The sequence below is a fragment of the Podarcis bocagei genome, assembly GCF_964188305.1.
Source record: "Podarcis bocagei genome assembly, chromosome: 12".
NCBI lineage: Eukaryota > Metazoa > Chordata > Lepidosauria > Squamata > Lacertidae > Podarcis > Podarcis bocagei.
In genome coordinates, this window is record NC_138137.1 from 55353743 (window position 1) to 55378609 (window position 24867).

The 24867-nt window shown below is 46.9% G+C and overlaps 2 protein-coding genes and 1 pseudogene across 3 annotated transcripts in view; 1 reads left to right on the plus strand and 2 right to left on the minus strand.

Moving 5' to 3' along the window:
• Positions 1 to 2658: 2658 nt before the first annotated feature.
• Positions 2659 to 6183, plus strand: LOC308569621 (5-beta-cholestane-3-alpha,7-alpha-diol 12-alpha-hydroxylase-like). The gene has a single exon (XM_081163770.1). It carries the CDS (start codon positions 2714 to 2716, stop codon positions 4244 to 4246), a length of 1533 nt encoding a protein of 510 aa, XP_081019896.1. The 5' UTR covers positions 2659 to 2713; the 3' UTR covers positions 4247 to 6183.
• A 1877-nt stretch (positions 6184 to 8060) lies between these two features.
• OBSCN (obscurin, cytoskeletal calmodulin and titin-interacting RhoGEF) overlaps positions 8061 to 24867 on the minus strand; it is a 285408-nt gene continuing 268601 nt past the window's right edge. Inside the window, exons 114-116 of the mRNA XM_081163401.1 lie at positions 14460 to 14535; positions 11135 to 11284; positions 8061 to 9554 (exon numbers count right to left, since the gene is read on the minus strand). Of these exons, the coding sequence (XP_081019527.1) occupies positions 9380 to 9554; positions 11135 to 11284; positions 14460 to 14535 (401 nt within the window). The 3' untranslated portion in view covers positions 8061 to 9379. The remainder of the gene's footprint in view (positions 9555 to 11134; positions 11285 to 14459; positions 14536 to 24867) is intronic.
• On the minus strand, positions 21145 to 23767 carry LOC308569622 (5-beta-cholestane-3-alpha,7-alpha-diol 12-alpha-hydroxylase pseudogene; annotated as a pseudogene). The gene has a single exon. The product of its transcript is annotated as a 5-beta-cholestane-3-alpha,7-alpha-diol 12-alpha-hydroxylase pseudogene (transcript).

Genomic DNA, 24867 nt, shown 5'->3' on the forward strand with positions numbered 1-24867 from the left:
AGTCATGCTGTCCACATGACCCAGAAGCTGTACGCCAGCTCCCTTGGACAATAAAGCGAGATGAGCGTGCAACCCAGAGTCGGCCACGACTGGACCTAATGGTCAGGGGTCCCTTTACCTTTACCTTACTGCTGGTTAGCAAGCTTTTGAAGAAAAGCAAAGACTTGTACAATCAGTGGAGATGATTGCAGAACACAAAGCATGAGCAGCGCTGGTTCTATCATGTCTCTTCGAAATAAATATTTGGCTGTCTCTATCCCTTGCCTCCCAAAGGGGCAGAACGAGCCACGAAACTAGTGGCAATTGGAACAGCTCCCAGTGCCTTTTGGTTTTACTTTAATGGTACTGAGTGTGTAGTTTCATTGGATTAGGTTTGATTGATTTAGTTTCTGCAGTGACTGCAAACCTTCGTAATCTGAAATTGTTTTTCAATTATTCCCCAAACAGCTTTCCTTCGATTGCTTAACACTCCTGTTGCAAGGAATAGTTTTTATTAGCAGGGCATGTCAACGGCAATAAAGTTGAACTGACTTAATGAAGTCAACTGCAGGAAGGTATAAGGGATGCGGGTGGCACTGTGGGTTAAACCAGCCTAGGACTTGCCGATCAGAAGGTCGGCGGCTTGAATCCCCGCGACGGGGTGAGCTCCCGTTGCTCGGTCTCTGTGCAAGTAGATAAATAGGTACCTCTCCAGAGGGAAGGTAAACGGTGTTTCCATGCTCCATGTTTCCAGTCATGGATGAATCTGGGGTTGCTGCGCTTATCTCGCTTTATTGGCCAAGGGAGCCAGCGTACAGCTTCTGGGTCATGTGGCCAGCATGACCAAGCCGCTTCTGGCGAACCAGAGCAGTGCACGGAAACGCCGTTTACCTTCCCGCCAGAGTGGTACCTATTTATCTACTTGCACTTTGACGTGCTTTCAAACTGCTCTGTTGGCAGGAGCAGGGACCGAGCAACGGGAGCTCACCCCGTCGCGGGGATTTGAACCGCTGACCTTCTGATCGGCAAGTCCTAGGCTCTGTGGTTTAACCCACAGCACCACCCACATCCCTTGGTTTAGAGGTATAGTGCTTACTTAAGCTCATGTGTCCCTGTTCCCACCCCCCCACCAAACAGGTAAACTATTAGTGCTTCAACCCTTCTGTTGCTACCTATTACATTTCCCTGAACCAGCGCACCAGCGCACAACCATTTTATTCATGGTGGAATTGATGGCAGAAATCCCCACTAGTACAGGGGTCAGCAACCTTTTTCAGCCGTGGGCCAGTCCACTGTCCCTCAGACCATGTGGTGGGCCGGACTATGAACAAATTCCTATGCCCCAGAAATAACCCAGAGATGCATTTTAAATAAAAGCTCACATTCTGCTCGTGTAAAAACACCAGGCAGGCCCAACATATAACCCAGAAATGCATTTTAAATAAAAGGACACATTCTACTCATGTGAAAACACGCTGATTCCTGGACCATCCGCAGGCCGGATTGAGAAGACTATTGGGCCACATCCGGCCCCTCGGCCTTAGGTTGCCTACCTACTTTCCTCCTGGTATCACTCCCTCCCTCCCTCCCTCATTCTTACATTTAGATGCCACCTCTCCTCCCAGGAGCTCATAGTGGCATGCATATGTAGTTATCTCTCCTCCATGTCACATTGTTGAATGGAGACTAGAACCTTGGTTTCCCAGATCCTAGTCTGACACCCTACCATACCACATTTTTGTATCTTACTTTTGTGAATATATGCATTTTTATGCACACTACCCCAGTGTACACATTTTTTCTACACATTAGCTGCCAGAAAACCTGCATTGCAAACTTTGGAAAAATGCGAGTTCCCATGAATGGCTGTTTCTGTGTACATATAGCTTCAGGACCTTCAAATTAAGTACCGTTTTTTTCGCTCTGTAAGATGCACCAGACCATAAGATGAACCTAGTTTTTGGAGGAGGAAAACAAAAAAAAATATATTCTGAACCCCAGAAGCCAGAACAGCAAGAGGGATCTGGCTTCTGGGAAAGCCTCTTGCTGTTCTGGCTTATGGGATAGCCGAGTGCAGCCGCTCCCAGGCAGTGGGATGAAGGCTCCCTCAAGAGCCACGCTCCCTTTAAAGAGCACGCAGAGCATGTGTGCGGCTCTTTAAAGGGAGAGCTGAGCAGCCTCCCACCTTCATTCACTCCATAAGATGTACACACATTTCCCCTTTCTTTTCAGGAGGGGAAAAGTGTGTCTTATAGAGCGAAAAATACGGTAACTTAGCTTCCCCCTCCTTTATTTACAGCACCACCAGTCGCTTCCAGATCTCCCTTTGCCGTGAACTTCTTACCTTATGTTTGTTTCCATCCTGCAAAGTCATCCACATTTCCTCCTCCTCCCCTTGTTGCTTCCCCTTTTGTTCCAAAGCCAGATCCATCTATTACAGAGTTAAATCTGCATTTCTATTGATTAAAAACAAAGAAATATTTAAAAGCTGTGTACTTTCAATCTACATTCAAAAAACATAAACCACAACTGGAATTAAAAACACTTCCGTCTCTTACGAGCTCTAGTTCAGATATTGTTTTAGTGCAAATAAATTAACCTTAGCAAGGGTTAACCTTTGCTTGCTCTGCTTACTGGCTCCACCTAGATTAATGGTATGCGAAGCAACTTTTTATAACCACCTGTTTTTTCTGCAAGAGCTGGCTTGTGCTTTTGTGTCGCAGAGCTCCGAGAGATGGCTTTCTGGGTGATGGTCCTATGCGCCGTCCTGGCATGCATATTGGGGGGGCTCTATCTGGTGGGGGCGTTCCGCCAGAGGGGAGCCAAAGAGCCCCCTTTAGATAAAGGCTTCATTCCGTGGCTTGGACATGCACTGCGCTACCGAAAGGACGGTGTTGCCTTCTTGCAAAGGATGCAGAAGCAGCATGGGGACATCTTCACGGTACTGCTTGGAGGATACTATTTCACTTTTGTGATGGACCCCCTCTCCTATGGAGCTATTGTGAAAGAAGCAAGAAGCAAGCTGGATTTCAACGCATATGCAACACAACTTGTGGCCCAAGTGTTTGGTTTTCAACCAGAAATGAGCACTCATAAGATAATAGAGACCGCCAGCGTGAAGCACCTCAAGGGCAATGGGCTCGTGGTGATGACCCAGGCCATGATGGACAGCTTGCACAGAGTGATGGGCCATAGCCTGAGTTCAGCTGGAGGGGAGAAGTCCTGGAAACAGGATGGGTTGTTCCACTTCAGCTACAACATGGTCTTTAGGGCTGGCTATCTAGCCCTGTTTGGAAATACAACCAGCAAAGGTGAGAAGAACAAAGAAGATGCTCAGAGGTGTGACGTAACTCGCTCTGAAGAGGTGTTTGTAGAGTTTCGTAAGTATGACAAACTCTTTCCAGGTTTTGCTTCTTCCACGCTGTCTCGTGGAGAGAGAAAAGAGGCTGAGTCTCTGAAGAGACTATTCTGGAAACTCATGTCTGTGAAGGATGTATATGAGAGGAGTAACATCAGTGGCTGGATAACTGACCAGCAGGAGCAACTGGCTGAGGCTGGGATGCCTGAATACATGAGGGACAGATTTCTGTTTCTGCTCCTGTGGGCGGCTCAAGGTAATACCGGCCCAGCTTCCTTCTGGCTTCTTGCCTACCTGATGAAAAATCCCAAGGCAATGGATGAGGTGAGGAAGGAAGTGGACAGAGTGGTGGGAGAATCTGGCCAGGAAGTGAGGGCAGGGGGTCCGGTGCTTAATGTCACCAAGGAGATGTTAGACAAGACCCCCATCTTGGACAGTGCTGTGGAAGAGACTCTGAGACTGGCAGCAGCCCCTATGCTGATCAGGGCTGTGTTAGTGGATCTAGAACTCAAGATGAACGATGGGAGAAAATACCTTCTGCGCAAAGGAGACAGAGTTGCCCTTTTCCCCTTTGTGGCAGCACATATGGATCCAGAAATCCACCCAGATCCCCATGTTTTCAAATATGACCGGTTCCTCAGCCTAGACGGCAGGAAAAAAGAATTCTACAAGAATGGAGAAAAGGTGAAATATTTCACCATGCCATGGGGTGCAGGGACTTCCATGTGCCCTGGGCGATACTTTGCTACCAATGAGGTGAAACTCTTTGCCTTCCTGATGCTGACATACTTTGATATGCAGCTGGTTAACGTGGAGGAGGAAATCCCTCCTGTAATCAAGAACCGCTATGGGTTTGGTGTGATGCAGCCCACACGTGATGTTCAGTTCAGGTACCGACTTCGCCACTGAAGCTAGGAGGCAGAGGAAGCCACCTGCTATCGCGTGCCTGTGAATCTTCAGGCCAAAATAAGTTTAAAAAGAGATCAAATGTATGTTTCTGTATGTGGGTAAAAGCTCGTGGGAGAACGTAGCGCTTGCACAGAATGTTTGGTAGAAGCCATTATCATTTAACAAGTCATTTTATCCTACAGTTTTATTTTCCCATTGTTATGGAATGAAGTGGAAACTGGGGGCCTTATAAGTGTGGTGGAATTGATAGCATGTAAGCTAATATTCTGTGCTAACATTTATCTATCTAAGGCACCAAGCTCAGGCCTGCTGCTGTCAAAGCAGTGGAGTTAAGGGTTAGCAGAAAAGTAGTATCGGGTGCTGGTGGGGTGCTTGATCATTCTCACACCAAGATACTTTCACCTGCAACTCCTTCTTCTGGTTAAGGACTTTTAATCCTTAGCGCTGAAAGCTGAGGACCCCAGTTACAATCTCATCTCAGCTATGAGCTCACTAGGTGGCCTTTGGCAAGCCAGGTGTATCTCATTGTCTTTGGGCTTGCACACGATTCCATTTGTCCCATGCCTAGAAAGCATGGGTCTGAATTGTTTCCCCATTGTTCCACTTATTTCCCAGGGAAAAACCCACTCCTTGGCTGTAAATCAGAACAAACATCAATCTGCAGAAAACCCAATTGCCGTTTGCTCCAATTGAGCACTAAAGAGTGGCTTTCCCCAGGGAAAGCAGCAGGACAAGACAAAGTGTGGATAAGCCCTCTGTCTCTAACTCCAATCGGAAGTGAGAGGCGTGTGTTGTTGTTGTTGTTGTTTGTGTGTGTGTGTGTGTGTAGAACTAGGCACTGTGTTCCTCCCTTGCTCTGTGCACTATGAACCCCATGGAATGTCCTAACTTTACAATTCAAAAGCTTCACCTGGACACTTTTTCCTACCCAGCACACAACACACATCCTGCCTAGTAAGCACACGTACAGGAGATTTCATCCGAAAGACCAAGCATACAAGCAAAAACCCCACAAAACTTTACTGCTCCCTCCCTCCCGCCACACAAACGTTTAGGTCCTAAACTGTTCTTCTTCCCATTTAATGGTACTATGCAATGTCAGCCTTTCCCCCCAGAAAGGCTTGGACTGAATTGAATTGCCCTTTGCTCCAGTTCAGCAGCAAAGAACAGGTTTTTGTGGGGAAAGCATGGGGGGGGGGGGAGAGAGAAAAAGAGAGAGAGAAATGCTCAGACACAATGCTTTAGAGTGCAGAACTGAGCCTAGAAACGCGGCACAAAAGAAAGTCTGGATGAGACCTAAGATAGGAATATAGAGGAAACTGCTGTCATCCCAAGCAACTCATTTCCCAGTAGATTCACTCTGCAGTTGTCATTAGCAAGCGGAATGGGCCTGCGCCAAATAAGGGCACAAGCTATTTTGTACACTAGGTACCTTTCATAACATGTACAGGACTTTGCCTCTATTTGCAAGGTGGAAGAGTTCCAGGTATGTGTCAACATTCATCTTTGCACCTGCAACCAACTTTATCTCTTTTATTTATTGTTGTGCAAGACAATGTCCTTGGGGCAAGCTTTGATTCTGGCTCCAATATCTTGAGTACCTTGAATATCTATTAATGTCATGAGTACTCTTAGGTGTAAAGGCTTAAGCATAATTAAGAATGCATGCTTTTAACTGCTTTTATTTCCCCCACATCATCTGCTCTCAACTTGTATGGAAAATACCACCTCTGTGCTGCTCCTATGTTTTGTAATTTTGATTGTTGTTATTTTGTTTGTCTGTACCTTTGTTTCTACACGAATGTAAAACCTTTAAAATTGAAAAGAAATACTTATGGGAAATGAATGGAATATGAGGAAACAATAAAGATAAAGTTAAAGCAACTGTGTTGGGCAGGTTGCTTAGACATGTAATAAAAGGAGCTGTGTCATGCAAAGTGTTTTGCTAACTGGTTATTTCAACTGTGTGCATTAATTTTCATCCTAAGAAACCCTTTCAGTCTATCATAACATAGTCAGCACCAACAACTCTGGCATAAAATCTTTATTAAAATAATTTATTTAACAAAGCAGCTCAATATTCATAAATATCTTTAGTTGTGCTCAAAATACATGCAAATAGGAAAAAAAGGTAAGTCACTTCATTCACATCATATACATAAGAAAATATGCTGTTAGTCCAGATGTTGCTAGTAGAGTTAAAATACAAACTCTACATTAAAATACCTTCCTCCTCAAATGATGTTTACCTCCACAGATCAACTAAAACTTCAAACCGATTAAAGCCATGACAACTTCAAAAAATGATCCCGCTCGCAAGCCAAGACCTTTCCTCCCTGTGAACTCTTAAGTCAGCTCACCTTGCATGTAGGTTATTTTACAGAAGAAAACTTCTGACAGCAGAAATAATTTTCTTCGTGAATTCTCAGCATTCAGACTCTCTGCACTAACACTTCAGAATTTAAAGCTCAGTGGTCTGTTCTTGCTGGCTTGATTCATGTTCCTCTAAAGAAATTAAGGCAAAGTGGCTTGCTCAAGAAAAGTTCTTAGTTTGTTATCTTAAGGCCTAGTTCTTTCACCCGAGTCCATGGATTTCTGCTAGTACTTAACAGCTCACAACTGTTTAAGAATCAGTCTGGTTCACAACCAGTCACATTTTTACAGCCTTGGGAAAGGTAAAGGAGCCCTGGACAGTTAGGTTTGGCCTCTTGAATGTGCGTGCGGAATCAAAAGGTCAGAAATAATTCAGCTTCTTTGTTCCAGTGGCATATTCAAAAATTTCAGCAATATAAGGCATATAGATTGCCAATCAAATGGGCTGAAAACAACAGGTTTCCAAGGCAGTGTATAAATTTGGTTGTTCCAGAAGAAATACCACATCAAGTCTACCTAGCACAGCAAAAGAGGGAATATATTGATGGCAACTGAGATTACAATTGTGCCAAACAAGGAATAACTTAGCCAGATAACAGAAACTTATGTCTTTGCTTGGAAGTCATCCTGGACTGCTAGGCTGCATGCAGCCCACTACTTGTGCTACGCTAAAAGACCTCAAATACACTCGCAGATAAGACTATGAAATATTCTCATATATGGACAAAACTCTTTGCATGCGAAAATGATATCTTTGACTCTCCAGCCAGTGGCGTAGCGTGGGGGGTGCAGGGGGGGGGCCGGCCGCACTGGGCACAACATCTGGGGGTTAGGGTTAGGGGGCGCAAATCCACGGGTTAGGGGGTGCAAATCCACGGGTTAGGGGGCGCAAATTACTTGCCTTGCCCCGGGTGCTGACAACCCATGCTACGCCACTGTCTCCAGCTGCTTATAATTAATGGGATCATCAAGCAATGATTCATAGCCGATAGAGTGCTAGAATTACTTCTGCGGACCTGCTGGGCATCCCTAGAAAAGTACAAGGTGTTCTGCATTAACATATTATACTGTACCCACAGCAGATTAACTCCTGTGTTTCAGTGATAGGTTCCATTATTCCTGCAGGCTAGCACATTTCTCTCACATATCTGGTCACGATCACCATATTTGTTCTGCTAGGTTATCATTCAGGGACTAACTACACCCTCACCAAATCTGAAGTTAATTAACGACAGAGAACAAGCTAATGGTTCCTTTACTGCAGAGCTTTCCAAACTGTGTGTTGCAACATGTTAGTGTGTCAGCTGCAGTGTGTAGGTGTGTTGCATGAAGACTTCCAGCACTCCTCCCAGGGCTGGAAAGGGGTTAGTTTAACCTCCAGTTTGCTAGTAAAACTGTGTTGTGAAATTATGCTTGTCTGAAAAGTGTCAGCAACATGAAATGTTTGGAAAGCTCTGCTTTACTGAAAGAGTGTTTCTCTGAAATAGAGAACAGATAGCTTGTAACAGAGAGCTATAGGTAAAGGTAAAGGGACCCCTGACCATTAGGTCCAGTCATGGCCGACTCCGGGGTTGCGGTGCTCATCTCGCTTTATTGGCTGAGGGAGCTGGCATATAGATTCCGGGTCATGTGGCCAGCATGACAAAGCCGCTTCTGGAAAACCAGAGCAGCGCATGGAAACGCCATTTATCTTCCCGCCAGAGCGGTACCTATTTATCTACTTGCACTTTTGACGTGCTTTCAAACTGCTAGGTTGGCAGGAGCAGGGACCGAGCAACGGGAGCTCACCCCGTCGTGGGGATTCGAACCACCGACCTTCTGATCGGCAAGCCCTAGGCTTCTGTGGTTTAACCCACAGCGCCACCTAGAGAGCTATACAAAGTACTATAAAGGCCATAAAGACTGACAACCCAATCAGTTGAAAACAACAGGTTTTGAATGACATTTGAAGCAGCACCGTATCAAGTCAGGCTTCCACAGCAAAATGGGAGGGGGATTTGATTACAGCTTAGATTATAATAATATTCAACAAGAAATCCATTTCCTGAACTGTCAAAACAAGTTTCTTAGCTAGACAGTCATTCTGGCCAACATTACTCCAAGCCCCAAAGGAGGTTCTTGGTTGCATCGAAGGATCACAGCTTGCTTGTATTTTACAGACTCCTGTTGACAAATCAATTGTATGTTTTGCGGCATTCTCTTCTTCTTCTTTAGCTGCTGAGCACCAGTGTTCTGCTTAGCTCAGAGAGTTTATAAAATTGTGTTCCTAGGAACCCACGAGTTACCTTGGAAAACATTTTTCAAGGCCTTTCTTACATTTTCAGATTGGGGCATCCAAAACTGACAAGTACACAATCACGAAAGGAGGAGATTCCAGAAGTTAGTCATAGATTCCAACACTGAACTGTTCTGGAGAGACAGGAAATTTCCCATAATGTTTCATCTAACCCATTATTATTGCCTCCCACCTTAAGTACACCACAATTGTTCCGCTCCATAATGACATCTTCAGATAAACAATATTGCAGGATAAATGAGAGATATGCATGACCCGCGACTTGGTATCCATTCATGAAAATACAGATTATGATTACTGTGGATACATAAATATGCAGGTGAACAGCAATTCTTTGACTCACACCTACTTGTGACCATTCCTTTTCAGTCCAGAAGCCAGAAATTATAATAAAACATTCCTAGGTGTGAGTAGGATCATGTGGAGATGGAAGTCTGAGAGTGATTCTCTCTGAAAGTGTTTCACTACACGGTCATCACGCCATACTTGGAACAGAGTAGAGCCCTTTTTCTTTCCCGCTCAGCTAGAAAGTTCCTCAGTTTAGTGGTGGAGAAAGTAACTGTTGCTTGTTGCCTCTCATCCAAACCTGTTTCCTGCAGCCATGGAGACTGAAGGCATTCAGATGCTGTTGGCCGCCTCCTAAGTAGAGAAAAAGAATAACAGGTCCTAGGATCAGTTGTTTTGCTATCTCCAAGTGGAGGGAACTAATTCTCCTCGTTTCTCACCTGCTCGCAGTCATGGGATAGACTCTATACTTTATATAGTCAGCGCAAATAGGCTCACCACCCAAGCGGGGTGGGGGCGGGAAGTCAGTCCTGGCTTTCAGAGCGTAGTGATCATACCATGGCACTTCCACAAGTGAGGACATGATCAAAACTCTACCCGCACCAAAAATCAAATCCAGCGTGTGGCCTGCTTGGTGTGTGGGACCCAAAACAAACTCATGTCACCATGGAAGACACCAGGTCCAGAGCCCGTGAGGAGGGGGGTGGCATCAGCATGGATGTTGAAGTCCCCCAAAACCAGTAGGTTAGGGAACTCCAAGGCCCAGCCGGCCACCGCCTCCAACAGGCCTGACAGGGTGGCTGCTGGTGCGCTAGGTGGCCGGTACACCAGCCAGACAGCCAAGCTCTCCTTGGTACCCCACACCAGGCCAACACATTCAATGCCGGAGATCGAACTCTTGCTTAGCATTAGAGTGTTTATTCCACCATGCTTGGGGGCCTCAGCTCAGCAGAAGAACACAATCAGAAGGGGGTGGGGAAAGAGAAATCAAATCTCTCACTTCTCCATTTAAAAGGATTTCAGGTAGATCTTGGGGGGGGGGTGACACTTGCCTGAGGCATTAGAGAACTACTGCCAGTTGAGTGGGATGGACAGAAGGATGTTGTGATGTATTGGAAGTGTGCTGGTCTGTGAGTGCACCCAACTAGTGATGTGCTACAAACAAGTGACAACTGCTCTTACCTACCTGCAGAATTCATCAGAGCCAAGTAGTTGGAGAACAGGCCAGGGCCTACCACCATTCTTTTGGGACGCTAGGTTTTTGCTTGCCCAAAATAGGGGATGAATGAGTGGGCCATTGTAGCCTTGTCTCACAATACAGTGGTACCTCGGGTTATGGATGCTTCAGGTTACAGACGCTTCAGGTTACAGACTCCACTAACCCAGAAATAGTACCTTGGGTTAAGAACTTTGTTTCAGGATGAGAATAGAAATTGTGCTCCGGCGGTGCGAGGTACCACTGTACCCCAACCACACAAGGCTAGCTTGACTTCCCACAGGGTAGACTCACACACTGTCTAATTTCCATTACACAGTTTGGAAGTTTTATAAATTACTAAGTGGCTCCTGTGGCACAGTGGATCAGTGTTTCAGGCTGTTAACCAGAAGGTTGATGGTTCGAGCTCCCCCAGGGACGGCGGTGGGCAGAATTCTTGCATTGCAGGAAGTTGGACTAGATTATTCAAACTCCAGTGTTCTCAAGTGCTTAAGCTATTGGTTAATAAACTAGACCTAGTTTACCCCATAACCTGTCTCTTGCCTCTTTATTACTGATCTCCTAGCACAACTGCTTTTGGGGGTTCATTAGTTCAACTGAGATCACTTGAACGAGGCTCTCTTTTTGTGTGAGATACTGTGGAGGGACACGCACACTCTCTATAATAATTAACTAATTCTTGAGAAAGTCTGCCTTAGATAAAGAGCGACCTTCGCACCATGGATTAGAGGACAGTGTGCTTTGTAGGAACAAAACGGCTCCTCCTGAAAGGCCCGCATAGCATTTGTTGAACTTGATTTTCTCTCTCTTCACAAGCCTCCCAAAGTCACAGGCAGCCTCAGAGCTGATCGGGTATTCAGCGCTCAGCCTGAGGACAGAGGAGAAGAGTATTAGAAATGGTTCTTTTTGGCCTTGGGCGGAAGCAAAGCAGCACATAAAAAAACCTCACAGTCTCCAACATTGATCCAGGGAAGCACACAGATACTGATTTAAATATCTTTCGTAGATGCTTTATTAACTAGACTTGTGCTCAGTCCAGGTGACCCCTGCCATCGTCAAGTAAGTTCTTCTGGGAGAGATCTCCTCCTTGGTCCAATTCCATGCAGGGTGCTTGGAAAAGTGGAAGCACCCACAAGCCCACTCACCGCTTAGTCTTTAAGGGCTTCTCCAAGGCTTCCCATTCCTCCTCCTCTATTGGTTCTCTCCCATCATCACCACCACCAGGAAGTGGAGCTGTCACTCTGCCTGGGCTTGGATCATAGCCATCCCAGACCCCATCATGCTCTCATGGCCAAGCCACAGCCTCCCCTCACTTGCCTTCTCTTCTAGCTCCAGTCTCAACCAGGGCTTGACTAGCCTGCCTCCTATTCCAAGGAGTGGCAGCGTTCTCTCTCTTTCTCCAGTCTGTCTCTTTCCCTCTCTTCCCTTTTCTCCTTCTGCCTCAATGCAGCCTTAAATATCCATGCCCTTTCTCTGCTTCCCATCCAACTCTTGCCTCCTTCTGACCCTCCAAGACTTGCCTTATGGGCTCCTTTCACCTCTCCCTCCTCTATCCCACTGCCCCTTTGTCTCCTGCCGTCCACTGGGGTCCTTTCACTTACTACTGTACCTCTTCTACCCATTTCTGTTATTTATCTCTCCATTTCTCTCTTCTTTGGCCGGCTCCTGACTGCCTGGCAGCTGCCCACCAGGTAGCTTGCCTCCACCCCAGCCAATTTTTTTGGTTGTTTGCTGATCTTCAGTTTGGCCCACAAACTTGCAGTTGCCTACAGCTACTCTAGATGATGCTTCTAGGGCAGGTGAGGAAAGGAGCCACCACCCCAAGCTCTGTTATCATGTTAAGCACATTCCCATCTTTATTCATCTCCACCCAACTTTTTACAAGCATCTGATTCTCACTCCCATTTCACAGAAGAGGTTCTCCAGTCTCCGTAGGGAGCTATGAAGAGCAAGAAGGCACCAGAAGAGCTTATGGCTAATTAGGTTTAGATAAGCACATCTGCTCCACCTCAGGTATTGTCAGGGACTGGCAGGATGTTGGGATTTCAGTTCCCACCAGCTGCCAGGAAGTAGCAAGAGCAGCAAGGTTGTTGACATCAGGTGATATGTCTCAGCGTGAGAAAGGAAGTCTGAGCCAATTCTCAATACAGGAGACACTGAGGAGTGGTGACTGGATTCTGATGATTGGGCACAGAGAGAAGGGGACTTGGAAACTGACTTGGCAGAAGGGATACATGAGCTGGGGAAAGCTGTAGCAGCCAGGAGATGAGAGGCAGACACACATAGCTGTCAACTGCACTGGCTCCCGGTGGAGTACAGGGTCAGGTTCAAGGTGCTGGTTTTAACCTTTAAAGCCCTATACGGCCTAGGACCCTCGTACCCACGGGACCGCCTCTCCTGGTATGTCCCACAGAGGACCTTACAGTCTTCAAACAAAAACATCTTGGAGGTCCTGGGCCACAGAGAGGTTAGGCTGGCCTCAACTAGAGCCAGGGCTTTTTCGGCTGTGGCTCCGATCTGGTGGAACGCTCTGTCACAAGAGACTAGGGCCCTGAGGGACTTGACATCTTTCCGCAGGGCCTTCAAGACAGACCTGTTCCACCAGGCCTTTGGCCAAGGCACAGCCTGACCCCCTCCTTTGGCAATCCTCACAGAACTCTAGCCCAATGGCTGCCATTGATCTGATTTGAATTGATTTTATAATGAAATGATTTTAGAATGTTGTATCATTTTAATGTTAGCTGCTCTGAGCCCGGCTTCGGCTGGTGAGGGCGGGATATACGGTAAATAAAATTTTATTATTACTATTATTTCTTCTTTTTTTAAGGGGAACTCCCTTATTCTGAATAGGATTCCTCACAAGAAAAGGGAAAAGTTGACAGCTATGCAGAGGTAGGAGAAGATGCAGGATTGGAGAGTGAAGAACAGGTGCAGGAGGAGGGGGAGATAGGTTAAGCCGGTGTAGAGTCAATGGCTTCCACACCTCCTCTTCCTGCCCCCACTTCTCCTGCTCCACTGTCTCCCAGGACCAGAAGAGGACTGAAGCAGTGCCACCCGTGTCCCTATTTGTAAGTGTACTTTTGACAATAAAGAGTTAATTCCTCACTCTGGACATTCCATACCTGACAGCACCATGACAGGTATCAAAACGTTGCTTGTCTGCAAAACCAGTTTGGGGGCTTTGCCATGGGGATACTGCAGGCATACGCCCATGGGGATGCTTTCACCCACACATTCTGTAAATGGAGGGGTGAGGTTTGCACTGGCGGAGTGACACAAACATCACTCTGCTAGCAGGAGTCGAAGGACGCTTCCACTCCATGCAAACTGGCCCAGCCCGGCTCCATTTGTATGAGTGATTTGGATTGCAGCCTTAGTAATAATACATGAGTCTGGGATCAGTTAAGAGGTCATCTGACTCAAGCGGACAGTAAAGGAGCAGTGGAAGCAGGAGGGGCAAATAGAGATAAATAATGTTTATGCATTTCTAAGCCATAAGAGGTCAAAAAGCAATTATCACACAGTGGCTATTATTGTGTGAAGTAACAGTATCCTATAGGGATGCGGGTGGCGCTGTGGGTTAAACCACAGAGCCTAGGACTTGCCGATCAGAAGGTTGGCAGTTCGAATCCCTGCAATGGGGTGAGCTCCCGTTGCTCGGTCCCTGCTCCTGCCAACCTAGCAGTTTGAAAACACATCAAAGTGCAAGTAGATAAATAGGTATCACTCTGGCGCTACTCTGGTTCTCCAGAAGCAGGTTTGTCATGCTGGCCACATGACCCTGAAGCTGTACACCGGCTCCCTCGGCCAATAAAGCAAGATGAGCGCCACAACCCCAGAGTCGGTCATGACTGGACCTAATGGTCAGGGGTCCTTTACCTTTACCTATTATTGTGTGAAGTAACAGTATCCTGGTGAATTTCTGCTCCAAGCCTCCTTTGCATGTTTTCTCCAGATCCACTGTGCTTTGGTGGAATTTTAAGTTAATTATCCCTTTTGCAAACAGCCACGCACCCAAGAAAACAAAACTTGAAAAGACTTACATGATGAAAGCTGTTACTCCAACAGCCCAGATGTCTGTCTGTGGAACAGCTCCTTTATCTGCCAGGAGTTCTGAAGCTAAGAAGACACATTTGTATTAGGGAAGCTTCCTTAGAAATGCAAACGCTGGTACTTACCATGATAAACTCCTCCTCTGTAGGAAGAGGATCCTGTGTGGGCTGCAAGGATTAAGGCTTTCTGGGAGATGATTTATAATGAAATGAAAAGGGTATTTAAATATACCTTTCTGAAGAAACCAGAGGCCTTTCTCCTGGGCATGGTCGGCCAAATGGTGCCAAAGAAGGACAGAACTTTCTTTATGTATGCTACAACAGCAGCAAGAATACTTATTGCAAAGTATTGGAAGACACAAGATCTACCCACTCTGGAAGAATGGCAGGTGAAGGTGATGGACTACATGGAACTGGCGGAAATGACTGGCAGAATCCGAGACCAGGGAGAAGAGTTGGTGGAAGAAGATTGGAAGAAATTTAAAGACTACTTACAGAAATATTGTAAAATTAATGAATGTTAGAATGATGTCAGAATGAAGTTAAGTGGTTTTAGCAGCAATGTCATAAAGGTGTATGTAAAAATGGATGGTTAATAGGTGAGAATCTAAAGCTATAATATATTAAGTTAAAGGACTAAGACAAAAACAAAGAGGGAAAGGAATTGCTGAATTAACCAATTGAACTGGAATACAAAAAAGGGAGGTGAGAGGAGGTCAGGAAAGCAAGGAAATGAAATGTAAGATACGGAAGGATTAATTTGTTTTTAAGTGTTTTTCTATTTTTTTCTATACTTTGTATGTTTTTTCTCTTTTTATATATATTTTTCCTTGTCTTTTTTACTTTTAACTATGTAATTTTTTTTGCTTTTGAAATTTTAATAAATATCATTTTTTTAAAAAAGGATCCTGTGTGGGCTGTTGCCACCCACCTCTCCACTGGCAGGAAGTCAAACTTTTGAGAGGGTACACCGGGTGGACAGGGTGATCCCCTCGCTAGTTCAATTTGTGCATAAGCTAGTAAACCAATAGCCAAAAAATAAACAACTTATCAGAAAAAGGAAAGAAAAGAGCACAACCTGTTAAGGGAAAAGAACTCAGTGTGACGGCTTGGGACTCGGGCTCGGACTCAGAGCCAAAGGAAACTCAGTCCGCACCAGACCCTTTGCCTCAGGCGGCAGCTGAACCTAGTCTGGGGCCTGATTCTGGAGTCCCAGTCTGCAAAGGTTCCCCTGCAACAAACACCAGCTGGGCTGAGTCAGGGGCCTGAGCCTGCCCTGGCTCCAGATGTGGGGATTACCTCGTTGCCTTCAGCTGGGCCATCACTTACAGCTGTGTCACTACTGGTTGGGTCAGGGGAGGCTGAGGCAGCCTCTGGATCTAGTAACCCACCAATGTCTCCCGAGCTGCAGAGACTGAGGTTTGAGAGAAGGAGATACCTGAGTACTTGCAGGAGGAGTGCTCATCTTTGGGCGAGACAGGGAGGTAAGTCGCTGGGGGATCAGAACTGGCTGCTACCCCGACCGAGATAAAAGGCTGATGGAGCCTGCCCCAGGTTGCGGGAGCAATGTTGCTGTTTGCTGGAACCTGCCTGTGATCCTGTACCTGTCCTTGCCTGGTTTCCTGCCTTGGCCCTGTCGGACTGACTCCTCGTGGAACCGTTGGATTCAGGACCAGACCTGGACCGTGTTGCTCGGGTTACCCACGGACCCAGCACATCAGTGGTCCCACAGTGGGAACATAACATTCTAGGTCAGCCAGTCCCTGGGCCTCAGTCCCAAAAAGCTATAATGACCCATGTAATGTAGCACAGGTGAAGAAGAGAAGAAAACCCTGGTATGGGCTGAAGAGTAAGAGAAGAGGAAAGGGAAACATGGGGGGGGGGAGACAGGAGATCCCTGGCCATTGTTGGTGTGAGTACTTTATGCTCCCAGTAGTAGATAGGTAGCCGTGTTGGTCTGCCATAGTCAAAATAAAAAAATTCCTTCCAGTAGCACCTTAAAGACCAACTAAGTTAGTTCTTGGTATGAGCTTTCGTGTGCATGCACACTTCTTCAGATACACTGAAACAGAAGTTGCCAGATCCTTCTATATAGTGAGAAGGTGGGGAGGGGTGTTACTCAGAAGGGTGGTGGGAATGGGAGATAGGCAGATAGCTGAGAGAGCCTCTTGACGACTCTTAACGACTGTAATAGGTCTTACAGGAAAAGGCAAGGGGTGGGAAGGTGAGAAATGGTTTAGTTATGTATAGTGAGATAAGAATCCAATGTCTTTGTTCAGTCCAGGTCTTTTCATGGTTTTAAGTTTGGTAATGAGTTGTAATTCAGCAGCTTCTCTTTCCAGTCTATTTCTGAAATTCCTTTGTAGTAAAACAGCTACTTTGAGATCTTGTATAGAATGTCCTGGGAGATTGAAGTGTTCTCCTACTGGTTTCCACCCAGAGGGGATTGGGTCCCAAACAGTGCTTCTGGTGGAATAGACTCTGCTTCCCAATGAGGCTTCCCCTCTCATAGCATCTGGTAATGCCAGCTTTTATACAGCGTGCCAGTGGAGTGTCTGCAGGAAGCTAGGATGGTAGAGATTACCATCCTAATTCTCTTAGAATCATAGAATCATAGAGTTGGAAGAGACCACACAAGGGCCATTGAGTCCAACCCCCTGCCAAGCAGGAAACACCATCAGAGCACTCCTGACATATGGTTGTCAAGCCTCTGCTTAAAGACCTCCAAAGTAGGAGACTCCACCACACTCCTTGGCAGCAAATCCCACTGTCGAACAGCTCTTACTGTCAGGAAGTTCTTCCTAATGTTTAGGTGGAATCTTCTTTCTTGTAGTTTGGATCCATTGCTCCGTGTCCGCTTCTCTGGAGCAGCAGAAAACAACCTTTCTCCCTCCTCTATGTGACATCCTTTTATGACATGGCTATCATATCACCCCTTAACCTCCTCTTCTCCAGGCTAAACATGCCCAGCTCCCTTAGCCGTTCCTCATAAGGCATCGTTTCCAGGCCTTGGACCATTTTGGTTGCCCTCCTCTGGACACGTTCCAGTTTGTCAGTGTCCTTCTTGAATTGTGGTGCCCAGAACTGGACACAGTACTCCAGGTGAGGTCTGACCAGAGCAGAATACAGTGGCACTAATACTTCCCTTGATCTAGATGCTATACTCCTATTGATGCAGCCCAGAATTGCATTGGCTTTTTTAGCTGCCACGTCACACTGTTGGCTCTTAGGCCCTCCCTCTCTACAACAGGTATGGAGTTGTAACCAATCTGACTCTGGGTGGTGGACTAATCACTGTGACACCAGGGTCCACCCTGGAGGGTAGGGGCAAAGGGTCTGCCGCTGATAAGGCCATGAGTTCTGTGAACCAGCCCCTGCCCCCGGCAAGAAAGGAGTCACTACAATAATCTCATCTGGTGCAAATCTAACACCCCTGAGAAGTCTCAATTAGAGCAGTGGGAGGAAAGGTGTATAGAAGCCCCGTACCCAGCCAGGCAGAGGTCAGAGAATCCATGCCCAGCACTCCCTGAGTCCTGAACCAGGAGAAGAGCTCCACCTTTTGGTCTTCTGAATTTGTGAACTGCTCTGTGTCCAGGGCAGCTGTTTACCAGCTCCATCTGGTACGCAGGCTGAGACCCTATCTGCCCACGGACTGCCTCACCAGAGTGGCGCATGCTCTGGTTATCTCCCGCTTGGACTACTGCAATGCGCTCTTTGTCGGGCAACTTTGGAGGTGACTACAACTAATCCAGAATGTGGCAGCTAGACTGGTGACTGGGAGTGGCTGCCGAGACCACATAACACCGGTCTTGAAAGACCTACATTGGCTCCCAGTACGTTTCCGAGCACAATTCAAAATGTTGGTGCTGACCTCTAAAGCCCTAAACGGCTTCGGCCCAGTATATCTGAAGGAGCGACTCCACCCCATCGTTCTACCCGGACACTGAGGTCCAGTGCCGAGAGCCTTCTGGCGGTTCCCTCACTGCAAGAAGCCAAGTTACAGGGAACCAGGCAGAGGACCTTCTCGGTAGTGGCACCCACCCTGTGGAACACCCTCCCACCAGATGTCAAAGAGAACAACAACTACCAGACTTTTAGATGACATCTGAAGGCAGCCCTGTTTAGAGAAGCTTTTAATGTTTGAGGCATTACTGTATTTTAATATTGTGTTGGAAGCTGCCCAGAGTGGCTGAGGAAACCCAGCCAGATGGGTGGGGTATAAATAATGGTGGTGGTAGTGGCGCCTGCCCTGTGGAACGCCCTCCCTTCAGATGTGAAGGAAATAAGCAGCTATCCTATCTTTAAAAGACATCTGAAGGCAGCCCTGTTTAGGGAAATTTTTAATATTTAATGCTGTATTGTTTTTAACACTCGATTGGGAGCCGCCCAGATTGGCTGGGGAAACTCAGCCAGATGGGCAGGGTATAAATAATAAAATGATGATGATGATGATGATGATGATGATGATGATGATGATGATGATGAACAGGTCTACTCTTGGAAGACTATTTGCTGGAACACCTGTGGAAAAAAGCTCCACACTAGCTTGGGAGACCTGTTGGCGGCTGAACATGTCTTTTCAGATGTTGGAGGCGCCTGATACATGCTCTACTGATAGAGATTCTGGATACCGTTCTGCCCTAGACAGGAGAATGGTGGCCTTCTGCACGAGGACCTGCCACTTGGTTCCACCTTCTTTCCATGTATATGCTTTGGTAGCAGTGTTGTCTAGGGTCTCTCAGCCTGTTGGTGAGAGTCTGAGCTGATCAAGATGTTGTTCCCTAGATGGTCCACCACAGCTACCAGCAACTTCAAGAACATCCTGGGGCTGAGGACCAATCCAAGGTGAGGCATTTGTACTGGAGATTTCTGCCCTGGTATGCAAAATGCAGAAATCTGCAAAGAGATGGGTAAACTGGTATGTGGAGGTAGGCATTGATCAGGTCCAGGGAAGCAATGCAGTCCCCAGACATGAGGCCTTCTAGGATGCTCTTCAAGGTCTACATTCTGAATTTCTTTTGGCTCAGCTATCAATTGACCCTCTTGAGATCCAGGATGGCCCTCCATTTCCCCAACTTCTTTGGAACCATAACGAGAGTAGCGTAGCAGCAGTGGCGTAGCGTGGGTTGTCAGCACCCGGGACAAGGCAAGTAATTTGCGCCCCCTAACCTGTGGATTTGCGCCCCCTAACCTGTGGATTTGTGCCCCCTAACCCTAACCCCCACATGTTGCGCCCGGTGCGGCCGGCCCCCCTGACCCCCCACGCTACGCCACTGGCGAGCACCTCCTAAGCATGTGCAGAGCGCCTCCCTCTGCCCCGCCACGCGGAGCTCAGCCTGCGCGTAGGCAGGCCCTTTGCGTCATGCGCGCTTGGAGAAATGAAGCAGTGACCCGACAAGGAGTAGCGAAGGATGGGCGTGTTTCGTCCCTGATCCGGATGAGATCAAGGCTCCGGCAACGGGAAGGAGGCGGGGGAGAAGCAGGAGCAGGCCAGCCGGGGCTGCTCCAGACCCCCCCCATCTCTCCCATCGCCGCTGGAGGGGTCATGGAGGCACTGAGCCCGGGAGGCGGGTAGCCAGCCAGGGCGCACCTACCCAACCTCGCCGCGCCCAGGCACGCTACTCTCTCCAGCTTCCTCCCGGCCGGGCCAGCAGCTCCACCTCTTCCTTTGCCTCTTTGAGCCGCTTAATTCCCAGCAAGCGATTAGCAGGCTCGGATCGGATCCTGCGGCAGGCGGCGCCTCCACCTCCTCCTCCTCCCGGCTTTGCTGCTGCTGCTGCGCGGCTCTTTTCCCTCCACCGACGGCGCGCTGCGCTTTGGAGAGGTTCCCACTTCCTCGAGGGGGGCCGGCCAAATGGAGACAATGACCCCCCCACCCCAAACAAGCCTCGATTGCTTGTCCCTTCCCTCTGGACTCGCGCCCCCCCCCCGATGTTGCGCCCGGTGCGGCCGGCACCCCTGGCACCCCCCACGCTACGCCACTGCGTAGCAGCCAGATTCCACCTTATGGTTCTGGCACAGGCTGTATTGCCCTGATATCCAGCAAATGTGGGATCTCCTGAAACATCAGAAGATGTTTCTGCGATTTCTTGGAGTGAGCAGAGGAAATGAAATGGTGGTGGTGGAGAGAGCTGCTCAAACTCTATCCTGTAATGCTCCTGGTCATGACTTCCCAGTAACTGAGGAAATGCTTACAGCTTCTGCTACATCAGAAACTGGTCTGAGTCAGGGCTGTTGCTGTTGCTGGGACTGTCTCCTGCCTCCCCTGTTGTTACTACCCTGAGGCTGCTTGAAGTAGGTGTTCTGCCTATATTGCCTATATTCTTGTTTATATTGCACAAATTGCATTTTTAAAGAAGTAAAACAACTTCTTTCTTAAAGGAAATGTGTTTTCTTTGAAAAATGTGAGTGCATCAAATATGTTGGTTACAGAAATGCTTACTGTAAGTAAATGATTAATTGTTTTCATTCTTCTCTTACATGTGTTGCAATAATATTCAGGTTGGCTTCTCCTAGTATAGTATTAATCCATGCAGTTACAGTCGAAGTGAATTTTCCTTCAAAGGAAAAGTTAAGAAAGCAAGCTTTACAAACCCTTTGAGCAACTACTACAAAGAGTCAGCATCACCAAAACCAATAAACAAAAACCAGTCAGGACCCACAACACAACTGAGGATCAATTAATGAGTAAATTTTAATAAGAGCCAAAAAGTAAAGCAAAGTACTAACTCTCTTTCTCCCCAATCACCACCAATTATTTGGGCTTCTTATTTTCAAGATACCACAAGACAAACAAACGGCAATATCCCTGGAGACATGAAAATGGATACTTGTTGATGGGCATTGATCAACAGTAACAAAACTGAAAATACCAAAATGTACTGAATAAACATCTTTCGCAAGAAAGCCAGGAGAATTGCAAATGATTATGAAATGTTCACAAACTGGACTGGACTGGACATGACATTCTTTTTACAGAATGTAGATTGCAACAGACCAGATATAGGCAAGGGTATGTAGGGGAAATGTGACCAGCTGCAGGGCAGTGTACCCCATCCCTGGTAGCAAGCATGAGTTTTATGCCTTAGAGAGACAACATTTATAACATGAAAGACAGGGAGAGAGTTTGTGGCAACCATCTTACAGGAAAGAGAGGACCAATATTCCGATCGAATGCACATCAAATATTCCACAAAAGAGCCCTCAAAAGTTGAAAGGCCACCTGTCTCCACTTTATTTCTTAACAATGTTTAAAAAAGGGGTGAGATAATAGAATCATAGAATGGTAGAGTCAGAAGGGAGTCCAAGGGTCATCTAGTCCAACCCCCAGCAACGCAGGGATCTCAACTAAAGCATTCATGACATATGGATAGATAAAATGCACCATTGATACTTGCATCTACCAAACTTATTGGGCAAAGAGCACATTCTTCTACAAGTTTTGACCCACAAGTAGAAACATATGATTGATTTCTTTTTAAACTTAATTTAGCCTGAAGATTCGCAGGCACGTGATACCAGGTTGCTTCCTCTGCCTCCTAGCTTCAGTGGCGAAGTCGGTACCTGAACTGAACATCACGTGTGGGCTGCATCACACCAAACCCACAGCGGTTCTTGTTTACAGGAGGGATTTCCTCCTCCACGTTAACCAGCTGCATATCAAAGTATGTCAGCATCAGGAAGGCAATGAGTTTTAGCTCATTGGTAGCAAAGAAACGCCCAGGGCACATGGCCCCTGCACCCCAAGGCATGGAGAAATATTTCACCTTTTCCCCATTCTTATAGAATTTCTTTTTTGTGCCGTCTAGGCTGAGGAACCGGTCATATTTGAAAACATAGGGATCTGGGTGGATTTCTGGATCCATATGTGCTGCTACAAAGGGGAAAAGGGCAACTCTGTCTCCTTTGCGCAGAAGATATTTTCTTCCATCGTTCATCTGGACTTCTAGATCCACCATCACAACCCTGATCACCAGTGGTGTTGTGGCCAGTCTCAAAGTCTCTTGCACAGCACTGTCCAAGATAGGGGTCTTGTCTAACATCTCTTTGGTGATATTAAGCACCGCACTCCCTGCCCTCACTTCCTGGCCAGATTCTCCCACCACTCTGTCCACCTCTTTCCTCACCTCATCCATCGCCTTGGGATTTTTCATCAGGTAGGCAAGAAGCCAGAAGGAAGCTGGTCCAGAATTAGCTTGAAGTGCCCAGAGCAACGTGAAAAAAAGCCGCCCCTGCATGTATTCAGGCAACCCAGCCTCTTCCAGGTGTTTTTGCAGGTCAGTTATCCAGCCACTGATATGTTCCTTCTTATATACTTCCTTTACAGACGTGATGTTCCAGAAGTGTCTCTTCAGAGACTCTGCTTCCATTTTATCTCTGGGAGACAGCGTGGAAGATGCTAATCCCGGGAAAAAATTATCAAATTTGCAAAACTCTGCGAATAAATCTTCAGAGTCAGCTAGGTCACTCCTCTCAGCATCTTCTTTGTTCTTTTCACCTTTGCTGGTGGTATTTCCAAACACAGCAAGATATCCGGCCTTAAAGATCATGTTGTAGCTGAAGTGGAACAACCCATCCTGCTTCCAGGACTTCTCCCCTCCTGCTGAACTCAGGCTATGGCGCATCACTCTATGCAAGCTGTCCATCATGGCCTGGGTCATCACCATGAGCCCATCGCCCCTGAGGTGCTTTGAGTTGACTGCCTCTAGTACCTTATGAGTCATTTCTGAATGCTGAAACCCAAACACTTGCTCCACAATTTGGGTTACATATAAAGTGAAATCCAGCTTGCTTCTTTCTTCTTTCACAATAGCTCCATAGGACAGGGGGTCCATCACAAAGGTGAAATAGTATCCCCCAAGCAGTACCGTGAAGATATCCCCATGCTGCTTCTGCATCCTTTGCAAGAAGGCAACACCGTCCTTTTGGAAGTGCAATCCATGTCCAAGCCACGGAATGAGGCCTTTATCTAAAGGGGGTTCTTTGGCTCCCCTCTGGCGGAACGCCCCCACCAGATAGAGCCCCCCCAATATGCATGCCAGGACGGTGCATAGGACCATCACCCAGAAAGCCATCTCTCGGAGCTCTGTGACACAAAAGCACAAGCCAGCTCTTGCAGAAAAAACAAGTGGTCATAAAACGTTGCTCCACTTATCATGAATCTAGGTGGAGCCAGAAAGCAGAGCAAGCAAAGGTTAACCCTTGCTAAGGTTAATTTATTTGCACTAAAATAATATCCAGTGTACCTTATGCAAAGAAAACCATTAAGATAATTAACAAACTGGGATTTGGAATGGATGGAAGTACCGTATTTTTTGCACCATAACACTCACTTTTTTCCTCCTAAAAAGTAAGGGGAAATGTCTGTGCGTGTTATGGAGGGAATGCCTACGGGTGGCATGCCTACAGATTTTCCTCCTCTAAAAACTACGTGCATGTTATGGTCGAGTGCGTGTTATACAGCGAAAAATACGGTATGTCTTTTTAATCCCTATTGTAGTTAATGTATTTATTTTTAATAAAAAGCCCTGTAAATTGGAAGTACTCAGCTTTAAAGTACCTATCTCCTTCGTTCTTTTTAAGCAACATAAACACAGATTTATATTAATAGATCTAACTTATGAACAAAAGAAGGGAGGCCATAAAATGAGGAAGGGGAGGAGAGGGGGGATGTGGATGACCAAAGGGGGAGGGGAAAACCAAATATAGGACAAGAATTTCAGGGCAAAAGAGGATAAGGAAGTGAGGGGTTAGTGATGCAGTTGTGGGAAGGGGAGGTAAAGTTACTTAATTCACACTACCTGAAGCAATATGCAAACCAAAACAAAAGCTGATGTATTGCACACGTTCCCTCCTCCAAAACTATAAACAGCCACTGTGCACTGTATAGAAACATATGGTCTTTCCTTCTCCCTTCTCCCTTCTCTCTGCTCTTCGCCCTGCTCCCAAGGAGTAGAGTTGCTGTCACTCACTGCAAGTGTCTCCCGCCTCTTAAGGGCAGCAGTTTTTTGTTGCTCTTGACTTTCTGGCTCCACAACCCTGGCTTTTGCCACAGGGAATGTGAGGACAGCGAATTCCATCTATGTTGTTGTTGTTTAGTCGTTTAGTCGTGTCCGACTCTTCGTGACCCCATGGACCAGAGCGCGCCATGCACTCCTGTCTTCCACTGCTCCCGCAGTTTGGTCAGACTCCTGTTTGTAGCTTCGTGAACGCTGTCCAGCCATCTCATCCTCTGTCGTCCCCTTCTTCTTGTGCCCTCCATCTTTCCCAACATCAGGGTCTTTTCCAGGGAGTCTTCTCTTCTCATGAGGTGGCCAAAGTATTGGAGCCTCAGCTTCAGGATCTGTCTTTCCAGTGAGCACTCAGGGCTGATTTCCTTCAGAATGGATAGGTTTGATCT

Coding starts and splice junctions, on each gene's coding strand:
- LOC308569621 (XM_081163770.1), top strand. CDS start 2,714: ATGGCTTTCTGGGTGATGGTCCTATGCGCCGTCCTGGCATGCATATTG.